The following is a 21132-nucleotide window of genomic DNA, read 5'->3' as shown; positions in this document are numbered from 1 at the left end:
GAGAGGGTTAGGGTTGGGAGAGGGAGGGGAGAGGATTTTCAAAAGTTGGGTTGAGAGTGAAGATGAGACTTTAATAGGTAGAATGGAAGGAGGAAAGATAAGTGTGTTGAAATATATGTTGGATTACATGTGGAGACATGTGTGAATAAGAATGTCATTTTGCGTGTTACATCATCATCAGTCAACATCATTCATGCAAATTTAATAGAATGAACCAAATCACATATTTTTAAACAAACCTTTAGACAAAATTGATTCTTTAAAAATAGACCAAAGTGACTTTTAATTCTTAATGTGGAATCAAAAAGATAATTAAGTCTAAAAGAATTATGCTTAAGCGATAAGACATCACTCAAACGAATTTCCAAAACTCCTTTTCAGTTTTTTAACTTATATTTGTTGGTTTATTTTTATGAAGGATATATAATGATATATAGAAAAATGTATGAACATGTGTATGTATATTAATTAAATTAGTTTGGTGAATATATGTGTTTCAAATGAGTATAAATAGTGATGTGCAATCAGAAAGGAAGACTGTTACAAAATGGAAATATCAATGAATAATGCTATATTGATGTGATATAATATGAGTATTGAATCACAAGAGCATATAGATGGGATATTAAGTTTTTATTGATAACTTGAATAATATAGTTAAATGTATTAGGTGAGGAAAAATCGATAGAATTTTTTTTTTAATCTGTTACAAACAGAAATCACAAAACTTGATAAATATGTTAAGAGTTATTCTATTGGACTCTAGGTTGGTAGATGAGATAACAACATTGTGATTTAATATTAAGTTAAAATATTAAATACAATTTTTCAAAAGTCATCAACTTATAAATATGTTTATATATCATGAATGTTTTGTAACACCTTAGATAAAGTGTGATTATAAAATAAGCGAATAATTACGATAATTAATTGTATTAAAGTTTTTATATAGTATTTTTTATTGATTTGGTAGTTTATCCTTATTTTTCGTTATTGATTGTTTTGAATTATTGTGAACGTGTTTTGAAATAAAAATACATGATGTTTCATAATCAATTATGTCTAACCTTTAACCAATTATAAGTTTAAAATAAACATAGCAACTCGTAAGTTTATTTGTAAAATCAGTGACATTAGAAAAGATATACCAGTATAAGTTTCACTATACTGCAGCACACAAAGAGACCACAAATATTTTCACACAACCAAATCGGCTTTAAAAAAGTACATCATCCTCTTACAATACATCATTCAAAGCAAATGAATACAAAATATTCTGCTGTATATAAGAGTCTTTTATAGTCATTTAAGAATAAATTATCATGTAAAATATTTGTATTGAATTTTGTAAAAATGGAACCTATCATTGCAAATAAAGCTTTTCCCTTTTCTTCTCGTAACAAAGAAAAAATTTATATATAATTCTCTTACCGTATGTCGGGTCAACGACGCGTGCAAAAACCCTTCATCAAACTCAAAAAGGTGTGCCTGAGTGTAAAGTTCCAGAGATTCTTTAACCAGGGTAAAAAAAATGTCGCTAATTTAACCATTTATACAGCAAATACATTCCAAATCCTGAACCAGATTTCCCTGAACGTAATAAACACCCAAAAAAACAAACAAGAAAGAACAGAATAAAGAAAAATAAACCTGTCTAAGTAGACGTATATTCTTGAATATTATTAATCTCAAAACAAATGACCTGCATAATCCCTACTTTCTAAGCTAATGGTAACTTACAATTTAACATACAAAATACAACAATAGGCATCATTTGACACCCCTGCTCCTGCCCCTTCTGCTATATTTGGTAGTCGTTCTTCTTCCCTTTTGGTTAGCAATGCTAGTTGGTGTGGCTGGCAAACCTGATTCTACACCCAGCTGGGAAGTATCTTGTTGAACCTCGTACTGTAAGCTGGAACTGTTCTGAGAACCAGAGGCAACACCATCATGGTCCCCAATTACATCAGGCACGTCCATTGATTCACGCAATGTCTTACAAGCCTCTTGCTCAAGAACAACCTCAGCTGTCCTTTCCTGACTTGAATAATTTGTATTGGGTTCGTTGTCCTCCAATGTTTGTGTGTTCTGCTCAATAACCTGAGTTGCATTGAAACTAGCAAACAGGAGAATGGAAGAATTAAAAAATGGTTCATTGTACATTTTGCAACCAAGTAAGGTTGCCAACAGAGAAGGCTTCTTGGAAATTTGACCTAGGTACTGAGTAAAAGTAAAATTCAACCCATTATTTTACATTCCGCTGATCAACTAAAAGTAAAAGGCACCTAGGTTATATATAAACAGGTTTTACTTTAAGAAAGTTCAACATCAAGAAAAGCCCGTGAACCATAAATTTACCTTGGCTCTGAAGAGAGGAAACCATTTGCCAATTCGTCTTCTGCTCCAACCTTCTCTTTGATAACTAAGTGGTTACTATCTTGTAATCTAGAATTTATAGCTGCATTCAAATGAAGGATCAACGTATAAGATGAATACTGAAATTGAGAATATTGAATAAAATATTTAAACTTCCTCACAAAGGAGAAATTGATCACAATCGAACAAATGGGAAACACCATGATCTGCAAACACATGCAAGGTCTTGTAGATTACCACCCTGATCTATGTACATACATCCCCATGAAATGCATGAGATATGCATATCATACCCTAGTTAAACGAGAACTCAAAAGGGTTGCAAAGCTGAACCCTTAGCATTGTGCAATGGTTCATGGTATACTGCTAAACACTACTGCGTCTCACAAATAGCATTTTAACAAGTGTGACTACAAGTTGTCAGATAACACATTAAATCAACCAAGCATGTTTTCTATCATAAGACAGCCAAAGGGACTGATTCGTACCTTCTTTAGTTTCTTCAACTGAGTCTAGCTGATGACCAGGCCCATTTGTGTCATTGATGCCATTGACTTTAACCAGTCCGTCACCCCTGTTTAACATTCAAAGAAATTCTACAATTACAAGACAAATAATATATAGGGCCATAATTCATACAAAAAGCCTGTCTAGATCTCTGCACATGGGACTCTTGGTAGCAAAACATTGACAGGAAGGATTAAACTCAATATATTTTGTCACTGTTTTTGTCAGTCTTGCATGGGGCATGGTTCTAGAGTTGCAAAATTTTTTGGTTGGTCAACAATAAGAAAGAGCGCTGACAATATAATCAAATGCTGGGAACGTCAAAGAGCTTTAGTTCAGAGAGTCATCAGTTTCAAACAGTGTCACACTAAAAGGAAATTTTTGCAATAAAGGAAAGCTAAAAATTCCAAATATCAGCCAAAAAAATATATCAAAAAAGTTGGTCAACAGATCAAACTATTTAAACCTTAAAAGCCTCATAAGATAAAGTTGGGATGGGAAGGAGGAATAAGGTACTATTAGAAAGTAAATAAGAAAACACTTAACTCGACTAATCAGACAAGCACAACTTTATTGAAAAGTGATAAGATAGGAACACTTTAACCTGTACATAATGCTTGAGGACCCATCTCGTAGTCCCGAAGTACTTATTTCTCTGCTGTCATCTTCTGTACCTATGTGGCATGGATTTCCATAAGCAAAGTAAAACTTCTACTGAGAGATGGGGAAATAAAACTATTGTACAATGCATGAAAAAGAAGTTCATCTGATAGTCGGGTCGCATTAACAGAGAACAATTGATTAATACAAGTAGTTAACTCACTTCTCAGATCTAAAATAATAACAATTAGTGAACAATGTCTGTGTCAAATTGCCCAATTATAACTCTCGTGAATATATCAAAAGCAAAAGCATTGGTAATCAACAAATGGTTTGGTTTTAACACATATTTGACTTAAACATATTAGATGTACTGTCATAGTCGGCAGTTACCTTTGGTCTGAAGAACAGCAACAGAGCCCTTAAAAAAAAGGAAGAAAAGAAAATCGTGTTAGCATAAAATAGAGCTTATCTTTAAAAAATCTTCAATGTATTAAAAGGAGGGGAGCTCTTATATAAACTCCAATTCAGATGTGCACCTGAATCTGTTCAAAATTAATGTTAACTGGGTAAGACGGCACAGATTCAGGTTGGAACCCATCCAGTTTACCCTCCAAATCTGAAGGGAAATGAAGTTAAATGAGTAAATCCTGAACGTACTTTGTATGTTTTAAGGAATAAATGTTTTACCAAAAAAACAATTCATTATCATTATAAACCAACAGCCTTGCTATAGCAGTAGAATCATACCTGGAGAGACCTGAGAACCAAATCCTCTGGCCAAGTTTGCAGACGCATCCACTAAATTTGTAGAATTATATACTCTCTCTGCCAAACTAGCTCCAATATTTTCAATAGCTGAAGAGTCTACATTATTTTTATTCTCCATGCCAAGTGCAGACCAATCAATTTTTGAGGAGGGAAGTGTCCTAAGCAAATCCTCTGTTGCCCTGAATCTTACTCTTCGTATTTCATCCTGAATACTCCATGAACCAGTAGCAGTAGAATCCCTTTTCAACTGCATTCCACCATCAGCCCAAACCAAAATCCATAAGCACAACATTTTAATACAGAAACTCAATCTATCCAAGTGAAGACCCATCTATGATTGATAGAAGTAATTCATGTAAATTCCTAGACAATTCATATTCGAGAACATTAGAAATTCTACTAAGGTACAGCACATATTTTACTTTGTATTATAAGGAAAAAAAATTAAGGGAGCTAACTGGTGAAAAGGGAGAACATATGTCCTCTGGCATTTGCCAGGTAACAATCATAGATTTCCTAGAACAAATCTTCACACTAAGGTTGCTTTCAAAAGCTGAATCATGCAAATTTTAAGGAAATAAATTATAAATACAAGATTAGGAGTTCATTCAGTAGCTTGCTAAACAAACTTTTTTCAAGACAATAGCACTCATATTAAGAACTTGCAATGCTTCATCCACTTTGAGGCAAGCTGAGGGATTTCTTTAATTACGCGAGGTACATCAAATGGTTAAAGCCCGATACGATTGACTAACTCTTATATTTCCTCAAATTTTGGTCAGGTTTTTTCCATTTGACCAATCAATTGTCCGTTAACTTAACAGATTTAATGCCTAATATAATAAACCTTAGTAACACCAATTCAACCTTCAAAGTGATCCTTCCCTATCACCTAATCTAATCTTACTATTTGCAGAACTTTTCCCTATACAGCAAACTTAGTATGTTTGGTCCTCTCATGAAAGAGAGAATTAGAGGCTATATGTAATGCTGTGCCTGGTTCTCACGTATTCTTGCCTTTTAGAATTTTCTTCAAACTTATGCTCTTTCAGGAGTTATTTAAGCCATGAGGTCCCAAGTGACTAATGTCATTGCCCTATATTATATTTTTACACGATCTTGTTACAAAATTTAGTTTAGCACTTCTCCACGATATTAAATTACCTCCCTAAGATGGAGAATCTATCACTTGGTGACCATGCCCATTCAGCATCAGAATACCCAACCCAACAAGTATTTCCCTTGTCTTAGGCCCTTTCCAAGAGGCTAATTAATATACTTTAGAATCTATACAACTACATCCCAATGACTTGGAAAGGAAGAGAGAAAAGAAAATATTTTATAATTACTATCATGATAATTACATTCTCAACTCTTCTATTTGTAACCATCACTCTATTAAAAAGAAAATAAAAATAAGCTGAAATGAATGTGTAGATTCTAGGGATATTTTTTTCTAATAACTATAAAGATATTAGGATATTTTTATTCCAATAATCTCTTATTTACAACACTCTCCATCAAGTTGGTAAATGAACATCAATCCCAACTTGCCTACAACGATTCAAGGACCAGGGGTGAAGGAGATTGAGAGAGACAAATAGATGATATTTTTATTTCAATAATCTCTTATTTACAGCACTCTTCATCAAGTTGGTAAATGAAAATCATTCCCAACTTGCGTACAACAATTCAAGGACCAAGTGAAGGAGATTAAGAAAGACAAATAGATGAGCTACGAGTGCATGCCATCAAAGCAGTGTTACTAATGGATTGATCTATCACATCATTTGATAAAGTCTTCATATGTTATCAAAGATAGATCAATCAGTAGTGTAAGAGCAACATGTGACTCAATAGTAAATGTCTGGGCAATATTGGGTGAACAAGTTTTTCATGCAACAACCAATGGTATGTCCAATGCGGTAACAATGTTCACATTTTAGATGTTTTTTAGAATTATATGAACATGAGCATCCAGAGTTAGTACGATGCAAAAGAAGACTTTTCCCCTACAGACAAAGTATGTGTCTCCGTGTTTATTTTTTGAGGAATATAAAGCAGCAGCACAAATGATGTGGAAATCATTGTAGGATGTCCTGGTGATCCCAAAATTTGATCACGGGCAACATACTCTTAGTGGCAAGCAATACAAACCCAAGGTCATAAAAATGTCCTTTGGTTTTTTTGTTCCTTCTACACATTTGCAACTGATGGAAGGAGCTCATTAAAATAATGTAAGACAGCATGAAATCACCCAAGATAATCAGACACAGGACCCTCAAATCATCATGGACCAGGAAGTGTTAAGATCTTGATAGACATCGTACAAATGTTGTGTCATTGGTATAAAGGACACGAGCCTCACTCCAAGCTTGTGCACAGGTCTCCTTATGGAGACGGAAAATAGGCTTAAGTGAGGCGTGAATAGTGGATTTAATAACACTACATAGTTAAGCATCAATCTAAATCCATTTTTCATGTTGTTTTGTAGGAATGGATTCACTGGTTATAGTGAGATGAGATTTGTAGCCCAAACCACTTAACCATAACCCGATTTCAGAAACCCAAGGGAATTGTTAGACCAATCCATCTTCTCAATTCTAACAATATGGTTAGAATAGAAGTGAGAATTTGTTCTAGAGGTTGATGTGATGTTGGAGGACATTTTTTTTCTAGAAATTTGGCAAAAATAGTAACACAATAACCTAAGAAGAGGGAAAAGTATATAGGAAACCAAACTGATGGAGCATAACTGAGCTCCTCAGACATAATTATATTTTTCAGTTTTCACAATTTATAAAGACAGCCAAACGTAATGATGTGCAACTACGCAAAGAATAAAATAGACCCTTTCCATTTACTTGTTCAATTGTCTCATACTCTATCTATAATAACTTTAAAAATTTGAAGTTCATGTAGTAATAATAAACTTTAACTATGCCTCATGCCAGCAATGTTTGCTAAAATGTAGGACCCAATTCTCTAAATAAATTTCTAGTAAAGATGAAAGTGACATATATGCAACTCCCAAAAGTAAAAACCACACATTAAATAGCACCTTGGAGGACGGTGTAGAAATGTTTCCCAATAGATGTGGTGTTTCTTCTTTAAAGAGCTGAATTCCAGATGGTGTTCGAGATTTAGGTTGGTCTATGGAAGGTGATGCCCATGGAGGGCGCATGCGCATATATGACCTGGCCACATCCACTGGTGATCCTTCATCTTTGTTATCCTGCATAACAGCCATATATACAGATAAAAACAAACCATTAGTGTGAAATCATGTCACAATGATATATATATATATATATATATATATATATATTATATGTGAAGAGAAAAGGGGAAGGATATAGCATGTACAAAAAACAATATAGTTTCTTCACAAACTGAGAGAGTCACTAACTTGTGGTAATGCAAACAAATTCAAGCAAGGACTTCCATAAGCTACATCCGAATTTGTATCTAATCCTGACTTCTTTTCCTCCAGCCATTTTTTTGCCTCCATAATGGCCACACTGTGGAGATCAGGTGAATCTGTATCTAAGAAATAAAAATCCATTGTCATGAAACAGTAATATGTTAAAAATGAGTTTTGTTTGTATGTAGAGAATACCACTTCCACGAGTCTTTTTGAGTATATCTGTCGGCCTCTTATCTCCGTTATCATCATTTGCAGAATCTACAACTCTTGATCTTATGAGTTTTATCAATCTATCACATTCTTCCCTGATCAATTATTAAATTGTATTAGAATATCTTCTTCCACACAACTAGAAAAACAGTAAATGCAGTTCAAGCAAACATTTAAAATTCCACTCTAGATCTTATTATTTTTATAAATGCAGTTCCACTCTCATGTTTATACAACATATATAGCTCAAGGTCCTATAATTTTATTACAGATCACTAATGTATTTGGCTCTTCTGACATGAAGGGTGCACTTTAAAAGGTAAAGTGTGGATATTTGTTGATTGAAAAAGAAAAATCAACATTTGAGATTTTAACAACTTCATAATTTGTTATCCATGCAAATGCACTTTATCACAATATCAACCATTGAGTAACCAGCTATAACTTTGAACTTCACCTTCTAAACTGTATCCCTCAATTTAGAGGAATCAAATCTATCACTGATATATGCAGCATAGCACTCTTTACATGTTCATGTTCTGCGCCTGGCCTGGGTTATTGCTTATTTTTTGAAAGTTACCAAATTTAGGCAAGTTAAAATCACCAAAACTGTACATGATTGGACGAAAATTTGAAGTCAAACAAAGCTGTCAAAGTCTTGCTATAAATTTAAAAATTGACCAATGGTAGGATTATAATATATAGTCATGGTATACAAGTAGATAAATATGTAATAGAATCATATTAGGGACTAAAATTACTGCTAATTCAAAACTCAACTCTATGAAAAATAATAGAAAGCCCAAAAACCATGATGCATACATGTAATGCCTTCTTATTTAACTACATAAATTACATTATTGACAAAAAGAATATCAAGAACTTTCAACATATTACCATATGCTAATACAAGGGCGAAAAAAATAAGAAAAAACAAAAGAACTATCCACGTGTCAAAATATAAATTCTTTGGTACCTGGAGAATGACTCCTTCAGAACAAGCTGCTCAATGATATTCTTGTCTTTGCTATTCCCCACAAATGGCTGGAGCTCCTTCACAGAAAAATTTATCAGTCCTGATGTCCCATCCTTTCATTGCAGATATCAATACAAAATGTGCAATGCTATCAGATAAAACCAGGGGACTCATGAAGACAACCACATATGAAAAATGTCTCTAACTGGATGGAAGCATGATCTGCAGTACTTTTAAAAAACCAATGCATTTCAAAAAGTGATAATTAAATCCTCAAGGTTCACCGATCATTTTATTCTGGAGAGGATAGTTAGGAAGGAGTGAAGCCTTCTAGAATTTCCAAAGGCTCATAAATTAGTGGAACAGCAAGTTGTGTAAGAGGAAATATTAAGAGCAATGTGAGTGCATGCGTCAACATGCACTGCATGCATAACAAGTAAAAGCACTTCAATCTCCCAAACAAAAAGAAAACAAAGGAAAACCTAACTAACACGTATTACAAACCATGAACAATTACTGAAAATAACTAGTTAAACCAAAAAAAAGGCCTAAATCCCAATCATGCAAAGGATAACATAACAGAGAGTCAGCTACCTTGCTCAAGGCCACATCACCTTCGGACGGTTTATCATTTTCATCATCGAAAGTACCAACTTCCTCTGCAAAATTACACACCAACCACATCTTTCAGTAGGGGACAACAGTAACAACAATAGTCCGATACCAAACAACATAATTAGTTTTTCAACAACGCACAATCATGACCCATATACTTAAAGCTCAATTAAAACACATAACACAATCATGCAACTTCGACAGTTTTTCAAATCCAACTAAGCACTTTAAAACAGCCATAATTACAATTTCCAAGGTACTATTACCTACCTCGAATATTAGATCTACCAAACCTATATCAACTACAACCAAAGTCAGCGCATACCAGCTCGAGTAGTCAAAACAAAATAAAATCACTACATTAACGAAATTAAAACCAAAAAGGACAGAAACCCTAGTAGTTCAAGCACGAGAGTAAAACGGTTCCATAAGTGCGCATACAGTAAATAGCAGTCATTACCAGCGTCGGAATCGTTACCGGAAGAGGAGGAAGCGGAAGAAGCAGAGGAGGAGGAGGAAGAAGAAGAAGAAGGGGGAGAACTATCGAGATCCAAAACAGAGGAGAAGATTTTCCCGGCGCCAGAAGCAATGAAACGAGAGGGAGACAATACGAAACGCGAGAGCCAATTAGGGCTACGAGGCTCGGCCAGGGCGGGACGGTCGTAGGGAGTGCGGCTCCTCGCGGCGGCGCTCCGTCGCGTTCGGAGAATTTTGCCGCCGGATCGAGATCCGGGAACGGAAGCCATAGAGCACTCGGAAAGAGCTTTTCTTCAGTAACGGAGCTTCTAATTTTTAGTTCCCAAACAGCACTTCACTTCACTCTTCCAAAACCTCTTTTCCCCGAAACAGAACCCGATTGTTCCAGCGGTTATCTTCGGATTATTGCGTTTTTTTTTCCCTTTTTTTTTTCTTTTTTGTACTTTTATTTAATATTTGTTTTTATCCTCAGTTTGTGGGCCACGAAAAATGTTGTGATTTATTTAAATAATAAAAAAGAACATATGTATTGGTTGTAGGGTCTATAATTTTTTTCCTTTAGAGGCTAAAGTCCAAAGGTATAAATAAATTTCCATGTGTTTTAAAATTGGCGCTAAAATAACTCGATTCTATTTTTATATAATTAAAATTAAAATTTATAATAATATACCCTTTTAAGATATAACTTATTAAATTGTTACAACTATGAGTTAGCTCATAATGTGATTAGTAATTTTTTACTACTAAAGATAATTTAGTGAAAAGAAAACATAAGAGTATATAGCAAAGGAGGTTGACAACTAAAAAGATAAAATAGACAGATAATAAAATTTGAGATAAATTATTTAATTAGTGAAATAAGTAAAGAGAAAAGATACAAAAAAAAGTTGCATATTCTAGTTTACATAATAGAAGGTAAATACGGAGAACCAAAAAAATGCGCTGGTTTCAGTGTTGAAAATATTTCTCAACCAAACTTGTTTTAGTTTTTTTTGTTTGGTAAAATAGATTAATCTAAATTTGTTTTTATATCCAATCACAAGTCATTATGTATTATCTATGTAAAAAATTTATAAGAAAAGAAAAAAAATATAGGTAAAGTTTATTTGGATTAGTTGATGGTGTAGAATCTATTGTTTATTTATTTCAAACCATTTGTTATAAATAAATACTTATAATTCTAGTGAGAAAAAAATCTACACCTATATATAAAGAGGGTAAAGAAGATTTTCCTTTTACTATCATTTTATTTTAATTGTATCCTTATACTTATATTTTATTTTATTATTTTAAAAATACATTAGAGGAGATATTTATTTTTTGATTTCTTTATTTTTAAAAACTAAATTTTAAATTTTAAAATTTTATAGATTATGCAGTAATCGTAAACATAATTCAAATATTTTTCATGTGAGTTATTCAACCAAACATTTTCTTTCAAATTCCATTTTTCTCTCTTTCTTTTTCAATGGTTCAGATAAAATCACTTATGTCATCCAAGAATCTCTCTCCAAGCAACGTTATTGAACATGTAACCTTCTCAATTCAGTTGGATTTAAGAACTGAACTATGTGTAATGATGCAAGAAAGAAGAAAAAAAAAAAGTTTCAAGAAGAAAAAGAAGAAAGTTTCATGTTTTCGACAAAAAAAACTCTTTCATTCTTATTAGGTATGTTCATTCTCCTTTTCACTTTACACTTTTTATGATTATATTTATTTGTCTCTTATTTCTCTTCTCTTTTCTCTGCAATTTTGTTCTTTTCTTTACAAAATTTGTACTTTTGTATGTTTGTGTACTTTTTTTTCATCTCTTCTTCGTTCTCCCTAGGCGTGTGCTTTCGTGACAAAATTTTGAATTATAGATTATGTAGTAATCGTAAACATAATTCAAAATGTTTTTCTTTTTTATTTTTAAAAAACTGATATTTTGTCAACATAATTCAAAGTTGCAGTTAGGGAGTCGTGAGTTATTCAACCAAACATTTTATTTCAAACCTCATTTTTCTTTCTTTCTTTTTCAATGGTTCAGAAAAACCACTTACATAATTCAATAATCTCTCTCTGCAACGTCATTAAACATGTAACCTTCTCAATTCATCTTGATTTAAGAACTAAACCCTTTTCTCCAAAAGTGTAATTGTGTATAATGATGCAAGAAAGAAGAAGAAAGTTTCAAGAAAAAGAAGAAAGTTTCATGCTTTCAACAAAAGTGCTTCTTCATTCTTCTTAGGTATGTTTATGCTCTTCTTCACTTTACCCAACTTCTTTGTTACAATTTTTATGAATATATATTATTTATCATTATATTTATTTGTCTCTTATTTCTCTGCAAATTTGTTTTTTTCTTTACAAAATTTATTCTTTTGTATCTTTGTGCACTTTTTTTTCACCTCTTCTTCATTCTTCTTAGGTGTGTTTTCATGTCAAAATTTTGAATTGTAGATTAGGTAGTAATCGTAAACATAATTCAAAATGTTTTTGTTTTTTATTTTTAAAAACTTATATTTTATCAACATAATAACATTTTTTATTTAAATTTTAATATTAAACATAAATATATATATATATATATATATAAATATTATTATGTATAAATATAAGTAAGCTAAATTTGAAAATAAATATTAATATAACATTTAATAATATTATCTATATTTAAAACGTACGGCCTTTTAATTACTAGAGATTATGAAATTAGTTTATAAAATATATTAAAAAATTTAAAAACTTATATATTAGTATGAATAAAACTAATAAGTATAAAAAAAATAATATATCTCTTATTTTATCTTCTTAATTATTATTTTAAATAAGTTGCGACCAATTGTTTTTAAATTTTCAATATATTTAAAACAAAAATATTTCTAACTATTATCTACATTTTAAAATAGCCATGCTAGAGTACCACGCTTCGTGTAAGTTAAAAATACTTAACAAAATAAAAAGTGCTTCAAATATATATACAAGATAAGATGCTTTACAGATAACATACATAAAATAGTTTTAACTTTTTAAAAGTTTTTTCAAACAAAAGCATACATTGTTATTTTTAACATACATAAAATAGTTTTAAGTCTGAAGGTTCACGTGGGTCACATGAGAGGCAAAATAGAGAGTATTTTTAAGTAACATGGAAACATTCCTACTCAAAAATCATTCTAACGCATGACAACTAAGCAGTTTTATGTACAAGCAAAAGAAGCAATTCATTGTGCTACAGTTAAGCAGAGCATATTGCTAGCGGAATCACTTTGGTGAGTAAATTAAGTGGCTTCCCATGGCTGCCATACTAAATGATGATTAATGGTAAGCATAATGAAACTTGGAGTACAATCCAAATTAAACAAATGCATGAGATGACTTTAATGCAACCTTTGCGAGTAGTCACAGCAGCTACATCAAGATCAAACCAGTTTCATTTGGAGTGTATGTGTATCTGCTTGAATACTGAAAAAATTAGTAAGTATATTAAAGGGCATGAAACAAAGAGCTCAAAATACCAGTACCTCACCACCCAAACCTCATACTTCAAGCAAGTTAGGGAAATATACTATCAGCATCCAGCATAAGGTGGTCACAACAAACTTTGTACAGCAATAACAGAAAGGACAATGAAAATTTAGTAAACATAACATACCTAGTTGTCATTGGAGCGAGAATGACGTCGTCTCCGCAATCTGAAAATTGGACTAACAATTAATAAATGATTGAGATGATGTTTGATTTTCCACGTTAGTATGCTTTAGAGACATGTGTAATAATATATGCTTAAATCAGACTATTAACATTTAGAGGTCTAAAGATAGACATACCATGGAGATCTTGAATACTAAAGCAAAGAAAAAAAGTCATTTGCTTGGGATGTTAGAGAAGCAAGCTTCACACAAATTCATTTTATCCCTTAAAATCTCATATATATTAAACAGAAAGACAAGCATAGAAATAACAAAACTGAAAAGAAAAAGATGGAACAGTACTACCAACCTGCGAACACGACTGCCACCCCTCAAGGGGTCAATTGTACTAAAGTCATCATCAATCTGGTCTAGCCTAAACTCGCCATACTCTACAGATGCTACAGAACTTTCATCAGAAATTGAAGTATCAGAACTTAAAGGGTGATTACCTCTACTAGGATCACCGGTTCTTGCCCTTCTTCGGTTTCTAGAACTTCTAAAGTTATTGAAGGCATGATACAAAATACAAGAGGTCCACCAGTTACCTTCATCTCCAGGGAAGTCCTCAAACTCATCTGCACTATCATCATTCCCATATTCAATCACATAATCTCCCAAAACCACTCCACGCGGAATTTCTGAATGTATAGTGCTCAAAACATCTACGATCTCAGATGACTGCTGAAAATTTTCCCAATCAAGCTGCCTGGCAGGATCAATTTTCGATGGACAAGCATGAGGGTGCTCCAATTGAGCATGTTTTTGTAGCTCGGAATAACTTCCAATAAATGCACATTGCTGCTCATCACAACTACGCTTCTTCTCATCAAGATGCACTCGAGCTTTATCAACTATAATCCACCCAGAAACATCACCTCTGCACAAGGGACAACTCAACTTGTATTGACAATCAGATACCACTGACTCACTATTTGCCATGGAATTTGCATCGGACATTTTTGTGCTTTTAAAACGATCTAAACAATTTGAGTGCAATTGACTTGTGTCACAAACAAAAGGTCGGCACCCCTTATCATAAGATGAACACTGAATAAGCACACTGTTATGAGGAGCTTCCAAGCATATGGGGCAGATTACATCTTCCCAGTTGGTATCCAACAGAATATCCTCCATGCGGACTACCATATGTTGGACACTTAGACTACACTATCACAAAATCTGAAACCAAGCACAGACCATTAACATCAAATAAATAATCAATAGTGTGTTTGCATTACTCTTTGGAATGTTCCTTACTATTCTCTTGCCAGTTATGTAGATGCAAACATGGTAACCTAAGTAGCAGTCCTTGATTTCAGATCAAACCTAAGAAAAGAACACAAATTTTGAATTTAGCTTAAAACCAACAACACATAAGTATATTGTAAACACAATTTATAAAATTTTAAATGCAGAGAAAACATAAACCCAATAAGAATATTGTTTGTAACAGTAATATAGTCTTTGGATAGAGGGCAATGTTAGGAATGGGAAGGGAAATTGTTAGGACTTAAGTACAAGAGGAAAACTCAATCCAAAATTAGTTCATTAGATGGGAGAGTCTCAAGGCTTTAGTACGACATCAAGTAGTTTATCTTATTCAATATAGGACTCCTTACATTGTCACCTATCAGTATTCAGTATACACCTTAATGTAGCTCATTCCATAACCCAATTCTTAATGAAATACAATTTGTAAGAACTTAAGCACAAGAATAGAGTTTAACCCAAAAGACTAATCTATTAGATATGAGAATCTCAAGGCTTAAGTACTGCATCAAGTCATTTGTGACTTCTAACAGAAATAAGGGGGCCAAAATCCCTTCCCTTCCATTTTTGCCTTTCATTTAAAGGGGAGGAAAAATACTAAAAGTTTGTTAACTGTACAAACTAATTGTCCTTAACTTAAATACTTGAGTTTGATGATTTTATTTGTCAGATGTGAGTGAATAATAAGAAATTATTCATTTTTCCTTTCCTCTCTTTGGTGCAATGGTTAGAGTTGCTTCCATGTGACTGAGAGATGTCTTGCAAATGCAAGGCAACCTACAGTGGATCCACAAAGGGTTTGACCCTTCCATAGACTTCACCATCGTGGGAGCTTCATAACACCTGCAAACAAGGAGCCCCTTCTCCTCCTCCCCCCTCCCCCCTCCAAACCAAACAAACTCACTATTTTCATAAGATCACTACATCAAGGATTTTCACTTTTTTATACCTACAATCCTAAATTATCAACACAATAAAAAAATGTGTGGCCTGATTTAGATGCTCGCACTACAAGCTGGATAAAGGCTATTTCCAGGAATGTAATAATGGGTCCAAACTCAAAAATTCAGAGGAAAATGTGGTCAACAACAGGCCATTCTAATACTAACTGGTTAACGAAGCCTGATCTACACACAATCCAAAAACCACAGTAGCGTGTCATCTAGAGCTGATAAGGTACAATATACATATCACCGACTTCCGATAAAAACACCAGTAAGAATGATACCCACATCCCTGCCATGTTGACACCAACAACTAAATGGATTATTACCAACAATATCTATCTCAAATAATATAATCAGTTCAACAGAACATCCTCTAATTAACAAGACAAGAATAAATCGGTAGACCAACTTAACAACAAGAACTTAAAAAGAAAAATTATCATCAGGATTTCCATCAATAACCAAGTTGACAAATCCGAAACCAAGAATATTGCCAATAAATCATAGAACTAGGAGAATAAAATGGCAGCACAATAGTTGTATTTTAGAGGGCAAAGAAAAGGTCAATTGGTACCCATAACCAAGATGGGTAAACGTAAATTGAAGAGGAAACACAAGAAAGTAACAGTGAGATTCGAGAAGAGGTAGAAGGTAACCTGATATTGATGCGTGAGTTGAGTCAAAGTGTTAGGATCGTAGGTTAGGTTGGTGCAAATGCAGAGTGCAATTAGAGAATTATGAAGGTTTGGTGGTGAGATACATTGGACTCTTTCTTCCCTCTACAAATTTCAAGAAAGAAACTTGGTAAAGCTTTTCCTCAACATTCAACCCAATTGACATAAATGCCCTTTTCAGCGGTGAAATAAGATTTTTATTATTTGGAATAAAAATAAACATAAATTTAGAAGAAATATGATAAATTTTAATTATAAGAAATAATTTGATATTTAACAAAATTTAAATAAATCAACTTTTTAATCTCATAGTTTGTGTAATATATATATATATGGTGTATAAAAATATCATAAGTGTTCATCAAATGGTAGTCTGCAATGGAGTATATTCTGTTGAAAAGATGTAATTTGTCCCATATGCTTGGAAGTTCGTCATAAAAGTGTGCTCCTTCGGTATTCATCTTATGATAAGGGATGTCGTTCTTTTGTATGTGACACAAGTCAATTGTACTCAAATTGTTTAGATCGTTTTAAAAGAACAAAAATGTCGGATGTAAATTTCATGACAAATAGTGAGTCAGTGGTATATGATTGTCAATACAAGTTGAGTTGTTCCTTGTGCAGAGGTGATGTTTCTAGGTGGATTATAGTTGATATAGCTCGAGTGCATCTTGACGAGAAGAAGCATAGTTGTGATGAGCAACCATGTGCATTTATTGAAAGTTATTCCAAGCTACAAAAACATGCTCAAATGGAGCACCATCATGCTTGTCCATCGAAAATTGATCCTGCCAGGCACCTTGAATAGGAAAAATTTCAGCAGTCATCTGAGACCGTAGATGTTTTAACACTATACATTCAGAAATTTCGCGTGGAGTGGTTTTGGGAGATTATGTGATTGAATATGGGGATGATGATAATGCAAATGAGTTTGAGGACTTCTCTGAAGATGAAAGTAAGTGGTGGACCTCTTGTAGTTTGTATCATGCCTTCAATAACTTTAGAAGTTCTAGAAACGGAAGAAGAGCAAGAATCGATGATCCTAGTTGGGATAATCGCCCTTTAAATTCTAATACTCTAAATAAAGTTCATAGAAATAAAACAATTTAATGTTGTAGTCTTATATAAAACACTGTCTTAACTTATTTGTTGAAGTAAAATTATTATGTTCTATACATGACTATATTTTACACTTAATTATTTTCATGTAATTATAATTAAAATTATAGTGTATAATTTTTTCTTATATCTCTTCTCTGTCTTCACATAAGTCACACTACTTTTATGTATCTTTTTTTTTATTTAATGGTGTACACGGTATGTTCTTTTTATATGCAGAACTACATTGCGTGTAAACGCTATGCATCAATCCAAAACCTTCATACAAAAATAATCAATTTTGTTAATATTAATTACGAAAATTCAGTGATAATTAAGAAATAATATTAACTTGCTGAATAGTATTGGGAAAAAGTTAAAATTCAGTTGACTAAGGACTTTCTATGTGTTTGCTCAATCCAAGAAGAACAAAGTGAGGAGATTCTCCTACATCTTTAAATGCCACCAGTTAAACTATGTTTGGAAAAGGAATTTATAATTTCCAGAAAATTTAAATATATTAAATTTAAACTATTTTTATTTTAAATTTTTTAACTTTTTAAATATTTTTATTTATATGAGAAAATTATAATTTATTTTTTATAAATTATTTCAATTATTATTAAAGAAAAATTGATATTTTAACTTTATAAACATCCATTAGAAATAATCATTACATAATTTTATTAAAAGATATGGTTAATATTTACTAAAAGTAACTTTATTAACATAAGTAACTTTGTTTATATTTTTTGTAAATAATTTAAACAATGTCAATTAGAAAATAGTTTATATGAATGTTGACTACAAAAATATTACATATACCAATCAAAAGCAGTCGTATTAATTACCTAAATTCAGTGATAATTAAGAAATAATATTAACTTACATTTTAATTAATATATATTAGTAAAAATCAATCCCAATTATCATAAACTACAATAGCATATCCTTGAGATTAACAGAAAAAGTTGTATTTGACATCACTCAAGAAACATATAGTTGATGTTAAAAAAAAACTTTAACCAATGTTAATTATCAAATATCAATAAAAATAACTTTAACAATAACGGCAAAAAATTTATGATATTTTTTTTAAAAAAAAATCACTAACATGAGTTAAAATAAGTTAGTCTTCATCTTTATCAATAAAGTTAACACGAAGAGAAAATATAAAAAAAATAAAATTAAGTTTGAGAGAAAACAAAGTATGAAAAAATTTAAATTCTAACTCTTTAAAACTTCAACGTTTTTAAAAATCCATTGTCTGAAGAGTATATTTAACATAAAGTATTATAATTTTTTTATGAAAATGAATTATTCTCTAAAAATTATTCATCCAAAACATAAGATAAAGTAAATGCACTTGTGTTAAACACATAGGAATTTATCACTAAGGAAAGAAAAACTATTGAATGAGAGATGAATAGTGAACTCGGAAATTAGGTGTTGGTGTATCATTTTCCTATTAGATAGCAGACTATGGGTTGGTAGTTACATTTGTATAATAGTAAGTATTTTCTTATTAAAATTCTGTTAACGTCATATTAAAACTATCTCTTTACCAATTATTAATTATAATATTCATAATTTAAATAAATTGCATTGTATATTTTTAGCTATTTAAGTAAAATTCGTTGAGGAGACTATGGGTTGGTAGTTAGTTTTCTATATATATTAAAAATATATTTAATCAAGTTTTGGTGAATTAATTAATATATCTAAATGAATGAATTTTAAAAGTATTAATTTTCCAATTTAAAAAAATTATTATGTAATAATATTATTTATAGTTTAGTAAATAGTTGAGAAGGTGGAATGGTGTCTATAAATAAGCACAGGTGTTTAGCCCTCCGCGATTATGGACGGAAAGCATGGATGACCGGAGAAATATAACGGAAAAGAGAGGACAGAGATGTTATAAATACCCTTGAGAAGGTCATTTAGTATCAACCAGAATTGGCTTCTGCAACAATAAAGAATAAAGAAGAAGAGAAAAGAAAGAAGAGAAGAAAAAATGGGTTTCGGAAGCTCTTCTCTTCTCTCCATGGCTCTTCTTCTCGTCCTCTGCTCAACCATCCAAGCGATGGACGTGCTGAAGGTGCTCAGCGGACCCGAGTACGCGCTCTTCAGCAAAGCCCTAACAGAAGCCAATCTGGTTGACAAAATTAACTCCCTTAACGTCGTCACCGTCTTCCCCCTCTCCAACCCCGCCATGGGTAGCCTCGCCGGAAAGTCACCCGAAGCACTCAAGGCCACCCTCATGACGCACGTTCTTCCCGGCTACTACGACGAGAAGAAGCTTGTGGAATGCATAGGAAGCCAAACTTCAATCGAGACTCTCTACCAATCCTCCGGCCTTGCCCAGGGCAACCAGGGATTCATCAAAGTCCAGCTCATCAACGAAGGCGAGGTCGTCATAGGATCCGCCGCCCAAGCTCCCGGCACAGTCTACGATGCCGGCATGGTGCAGTTCATCGTCAAAGAACCCGAAGTGATTTCGGCTATTGAGCTCACCAAGCCCATTGTCGTACCTGGAATTGATAATTTGTACGACAACGTTAAGCTTCCTCTTGCCGCGTTGACCGATGCAATGTCTCCTTCGGCTTTGGCTCCCGCTCCCGCTCCCGCCAGCAGCGACGCTTCACGCCTCTGCATGGGGCTTCTCGCTGCAGCTTCCGCTTCCGCAGCTCTCATCCTTGTCCTCTAATAAACGACGACGTTTTGGGATTTTATTTTGCTAAACAGACAAAAAAAAAGCGTTGATGTTGTGTATCAACGATCACGAGATACAGTATCGATTTTTTGTTTTTGATTGACGAAATTAGTCTGTTAGCTCGTGTTCTGTGGAATTCCGATTCAATTCCAACAACATCATTCCTTATTTCTTCTCTTTATACTTCTGCTCCTGTGCTTCCTCTTTAAATTATCATTGCATTTCTTTACTAAATATTTTCGTTTATCTCAACAAGATTAACAACGGAAGGAACTACTATTATATAAAAACAACACTCATTTTGTAAAGAAGATACTTCACTTTGCCAAACTTGTTTTGTGTTATATTTTAATTAGATAACTTTATTCTTTAATAAAAAATCATTTATATTCATTAAATATATTTTTATTTTAAAATAAGTAAATATATTTTTTAAATAATAACTATATAATTTTTTAATACAATTTTTACAAAATATTTTAACAACAAAATTTTAAAGTGTTTTGTGTAAATGTATAAAAGAATTTATATGCGGAGTGTAATTTCATTTATAGTTTTAAGAAGTTTTCATATTGTATAATTAAAAATATATTTTTCAAAAATTAAATATATTTTGGATTCTACAACGTAAAATAGTATTTCCATAATTAAAATTCTAAAAATTCTAAAAAAAAAAGTTCAACCTGATCCGTAAACATCCATAGCCTTATTATCGGGAACTTAAAAAAATTGATAAAGAGATTGAAAACAGAAATAGTAAAAATGAGTTAAATATATTTTCGTTATAATATT

At 32.4% G+C, this 21132-nt stretch overlaps 3 protein-coding genes and 1 pseudogene across 18 annotated transcripts; 2 read left to right on the top strand and 2 right to left on the bottom strand.

Moving 5' to 3' along the window:
- Positions 1–1489: 1489 nt before the first annotated feature.
- On the bottom strand, positions 1490–10437 carry LOC137820169 (flocculation protein). Of its 11 annotated transcripts, none has more exons than XM_068624037.2 (13): positions 9943–10437; positions 9462–9526; positions 8868–8944; positions 7874–7986; positions 7664–7800; positions 7316–7489; positions 4234–4501; positions 4023–4102; positions 3877–3904; positions 3488–3557; positions 2865–2950; positions 2359–2458; positions 1490–2116 (listed from the first exon to the last, which is right to left on the bottom strand). In XM_068624037.2, the coding sequence occupies exons 1-13, from the start codon at positions 10226–10228 to the stop codon at positions 1771–1773; spliced, it is 1830 nt and encodes a 609-aa protein (XP_068480138.1). In that variant the 5' UTR covers positions 10229–10437; the 3' UTR covers positions 1490–1770. The 11 variants fall into 11 exon arrangements, with proteins under 11 accessions (XP_068480138.1, XP_068480140.1, XP_068480142.1 ...); XM_068624039.2 differs by having other exon boundaries at positions 7664–7794; positions 9943–10396; XM_068624041.2 differs by having other exon boundaries at positions 7664–7794; positions 7877–7986; positions 9943–10368.
- Positions 10438–13058: 2621 nt separating this feature from the next.
- On the bottom strand, positions 13059–16683 carry LOC137821695 (uncharacterized). Of its 6 annotated transcripts, none has more exons than XM_068626406.2 (6): positions 16509–16683; positions 14894–14962; positions 14182–14815; positions 13944–14034; positions 13597–13636; positions 13059–13406 (listed from the first exon to the last, which is right to left on the bottom strand). In XM_068626406.2, the coding sequence occupies exons 3-5, from the start codon at positions 14780–14782 to the stop codon at positions 13597–13599; spliced, it is 732 nt and encodes a 243-aa protein (XP_068482507.1). In that variant the 5' UTR covers positions 14783–14815; positions 14894–14962; positions 16509–16683; the 3' UTR covers positions 13059–13406. The 6 variants fall into 6 exon arrangements, with proteins under 6 accessions (XP_068482507.1, XP_068482509.1, XP_068482510.1 ...); XM_068626408.2 differs by having other exon boundaries at positions 13944–14025; XM_068626409.2 differs by having other exon boundaries at positions 13059–13395; positions 13944–14025.
- LOC137822259 (uncharacterized) lies at positions 16438–17636 on the top strand (annotated as a pseudogene).
- Positions 17637–19453: 1817 nt separating this feature from the next.
- Positions 19454–20508, top strand: LOC137822258 (fasciclin-like arabinogalactan protein 10). The gene has a single exon (XM_068627149.2). It carries the CDS (start codon positions 19642–19644, stop codon positions 20332–20334), a length of 693 nt encoding a protein of 230 aa, XP_068483250.2. The 5' UTR covers positions 19454–19641; the 3' UTR covers positions 20335–20508.
- The last annotated feature ends 624 nt before the right edge of the window (positions 20509–21132 follow it).

Source organism: Phaseolus vulgaris, chromosome 9, assembly GCF_051622355.1.
Source record: "Phaseolus vulgaris cultivar YP4 chromosome 9, ASM5162235v1, whole genome shotgun sequence".
Lineage (NCBI taxonomy): Eukaryota > Viridiplantae > Streptophyta > Magnoliopsida > Fabales > Fabaceae > Phaseolus > Phaseolus vulgaris.
This window is presented reverse-complemented; position numbering and strand designations above follow the sequence as displayed.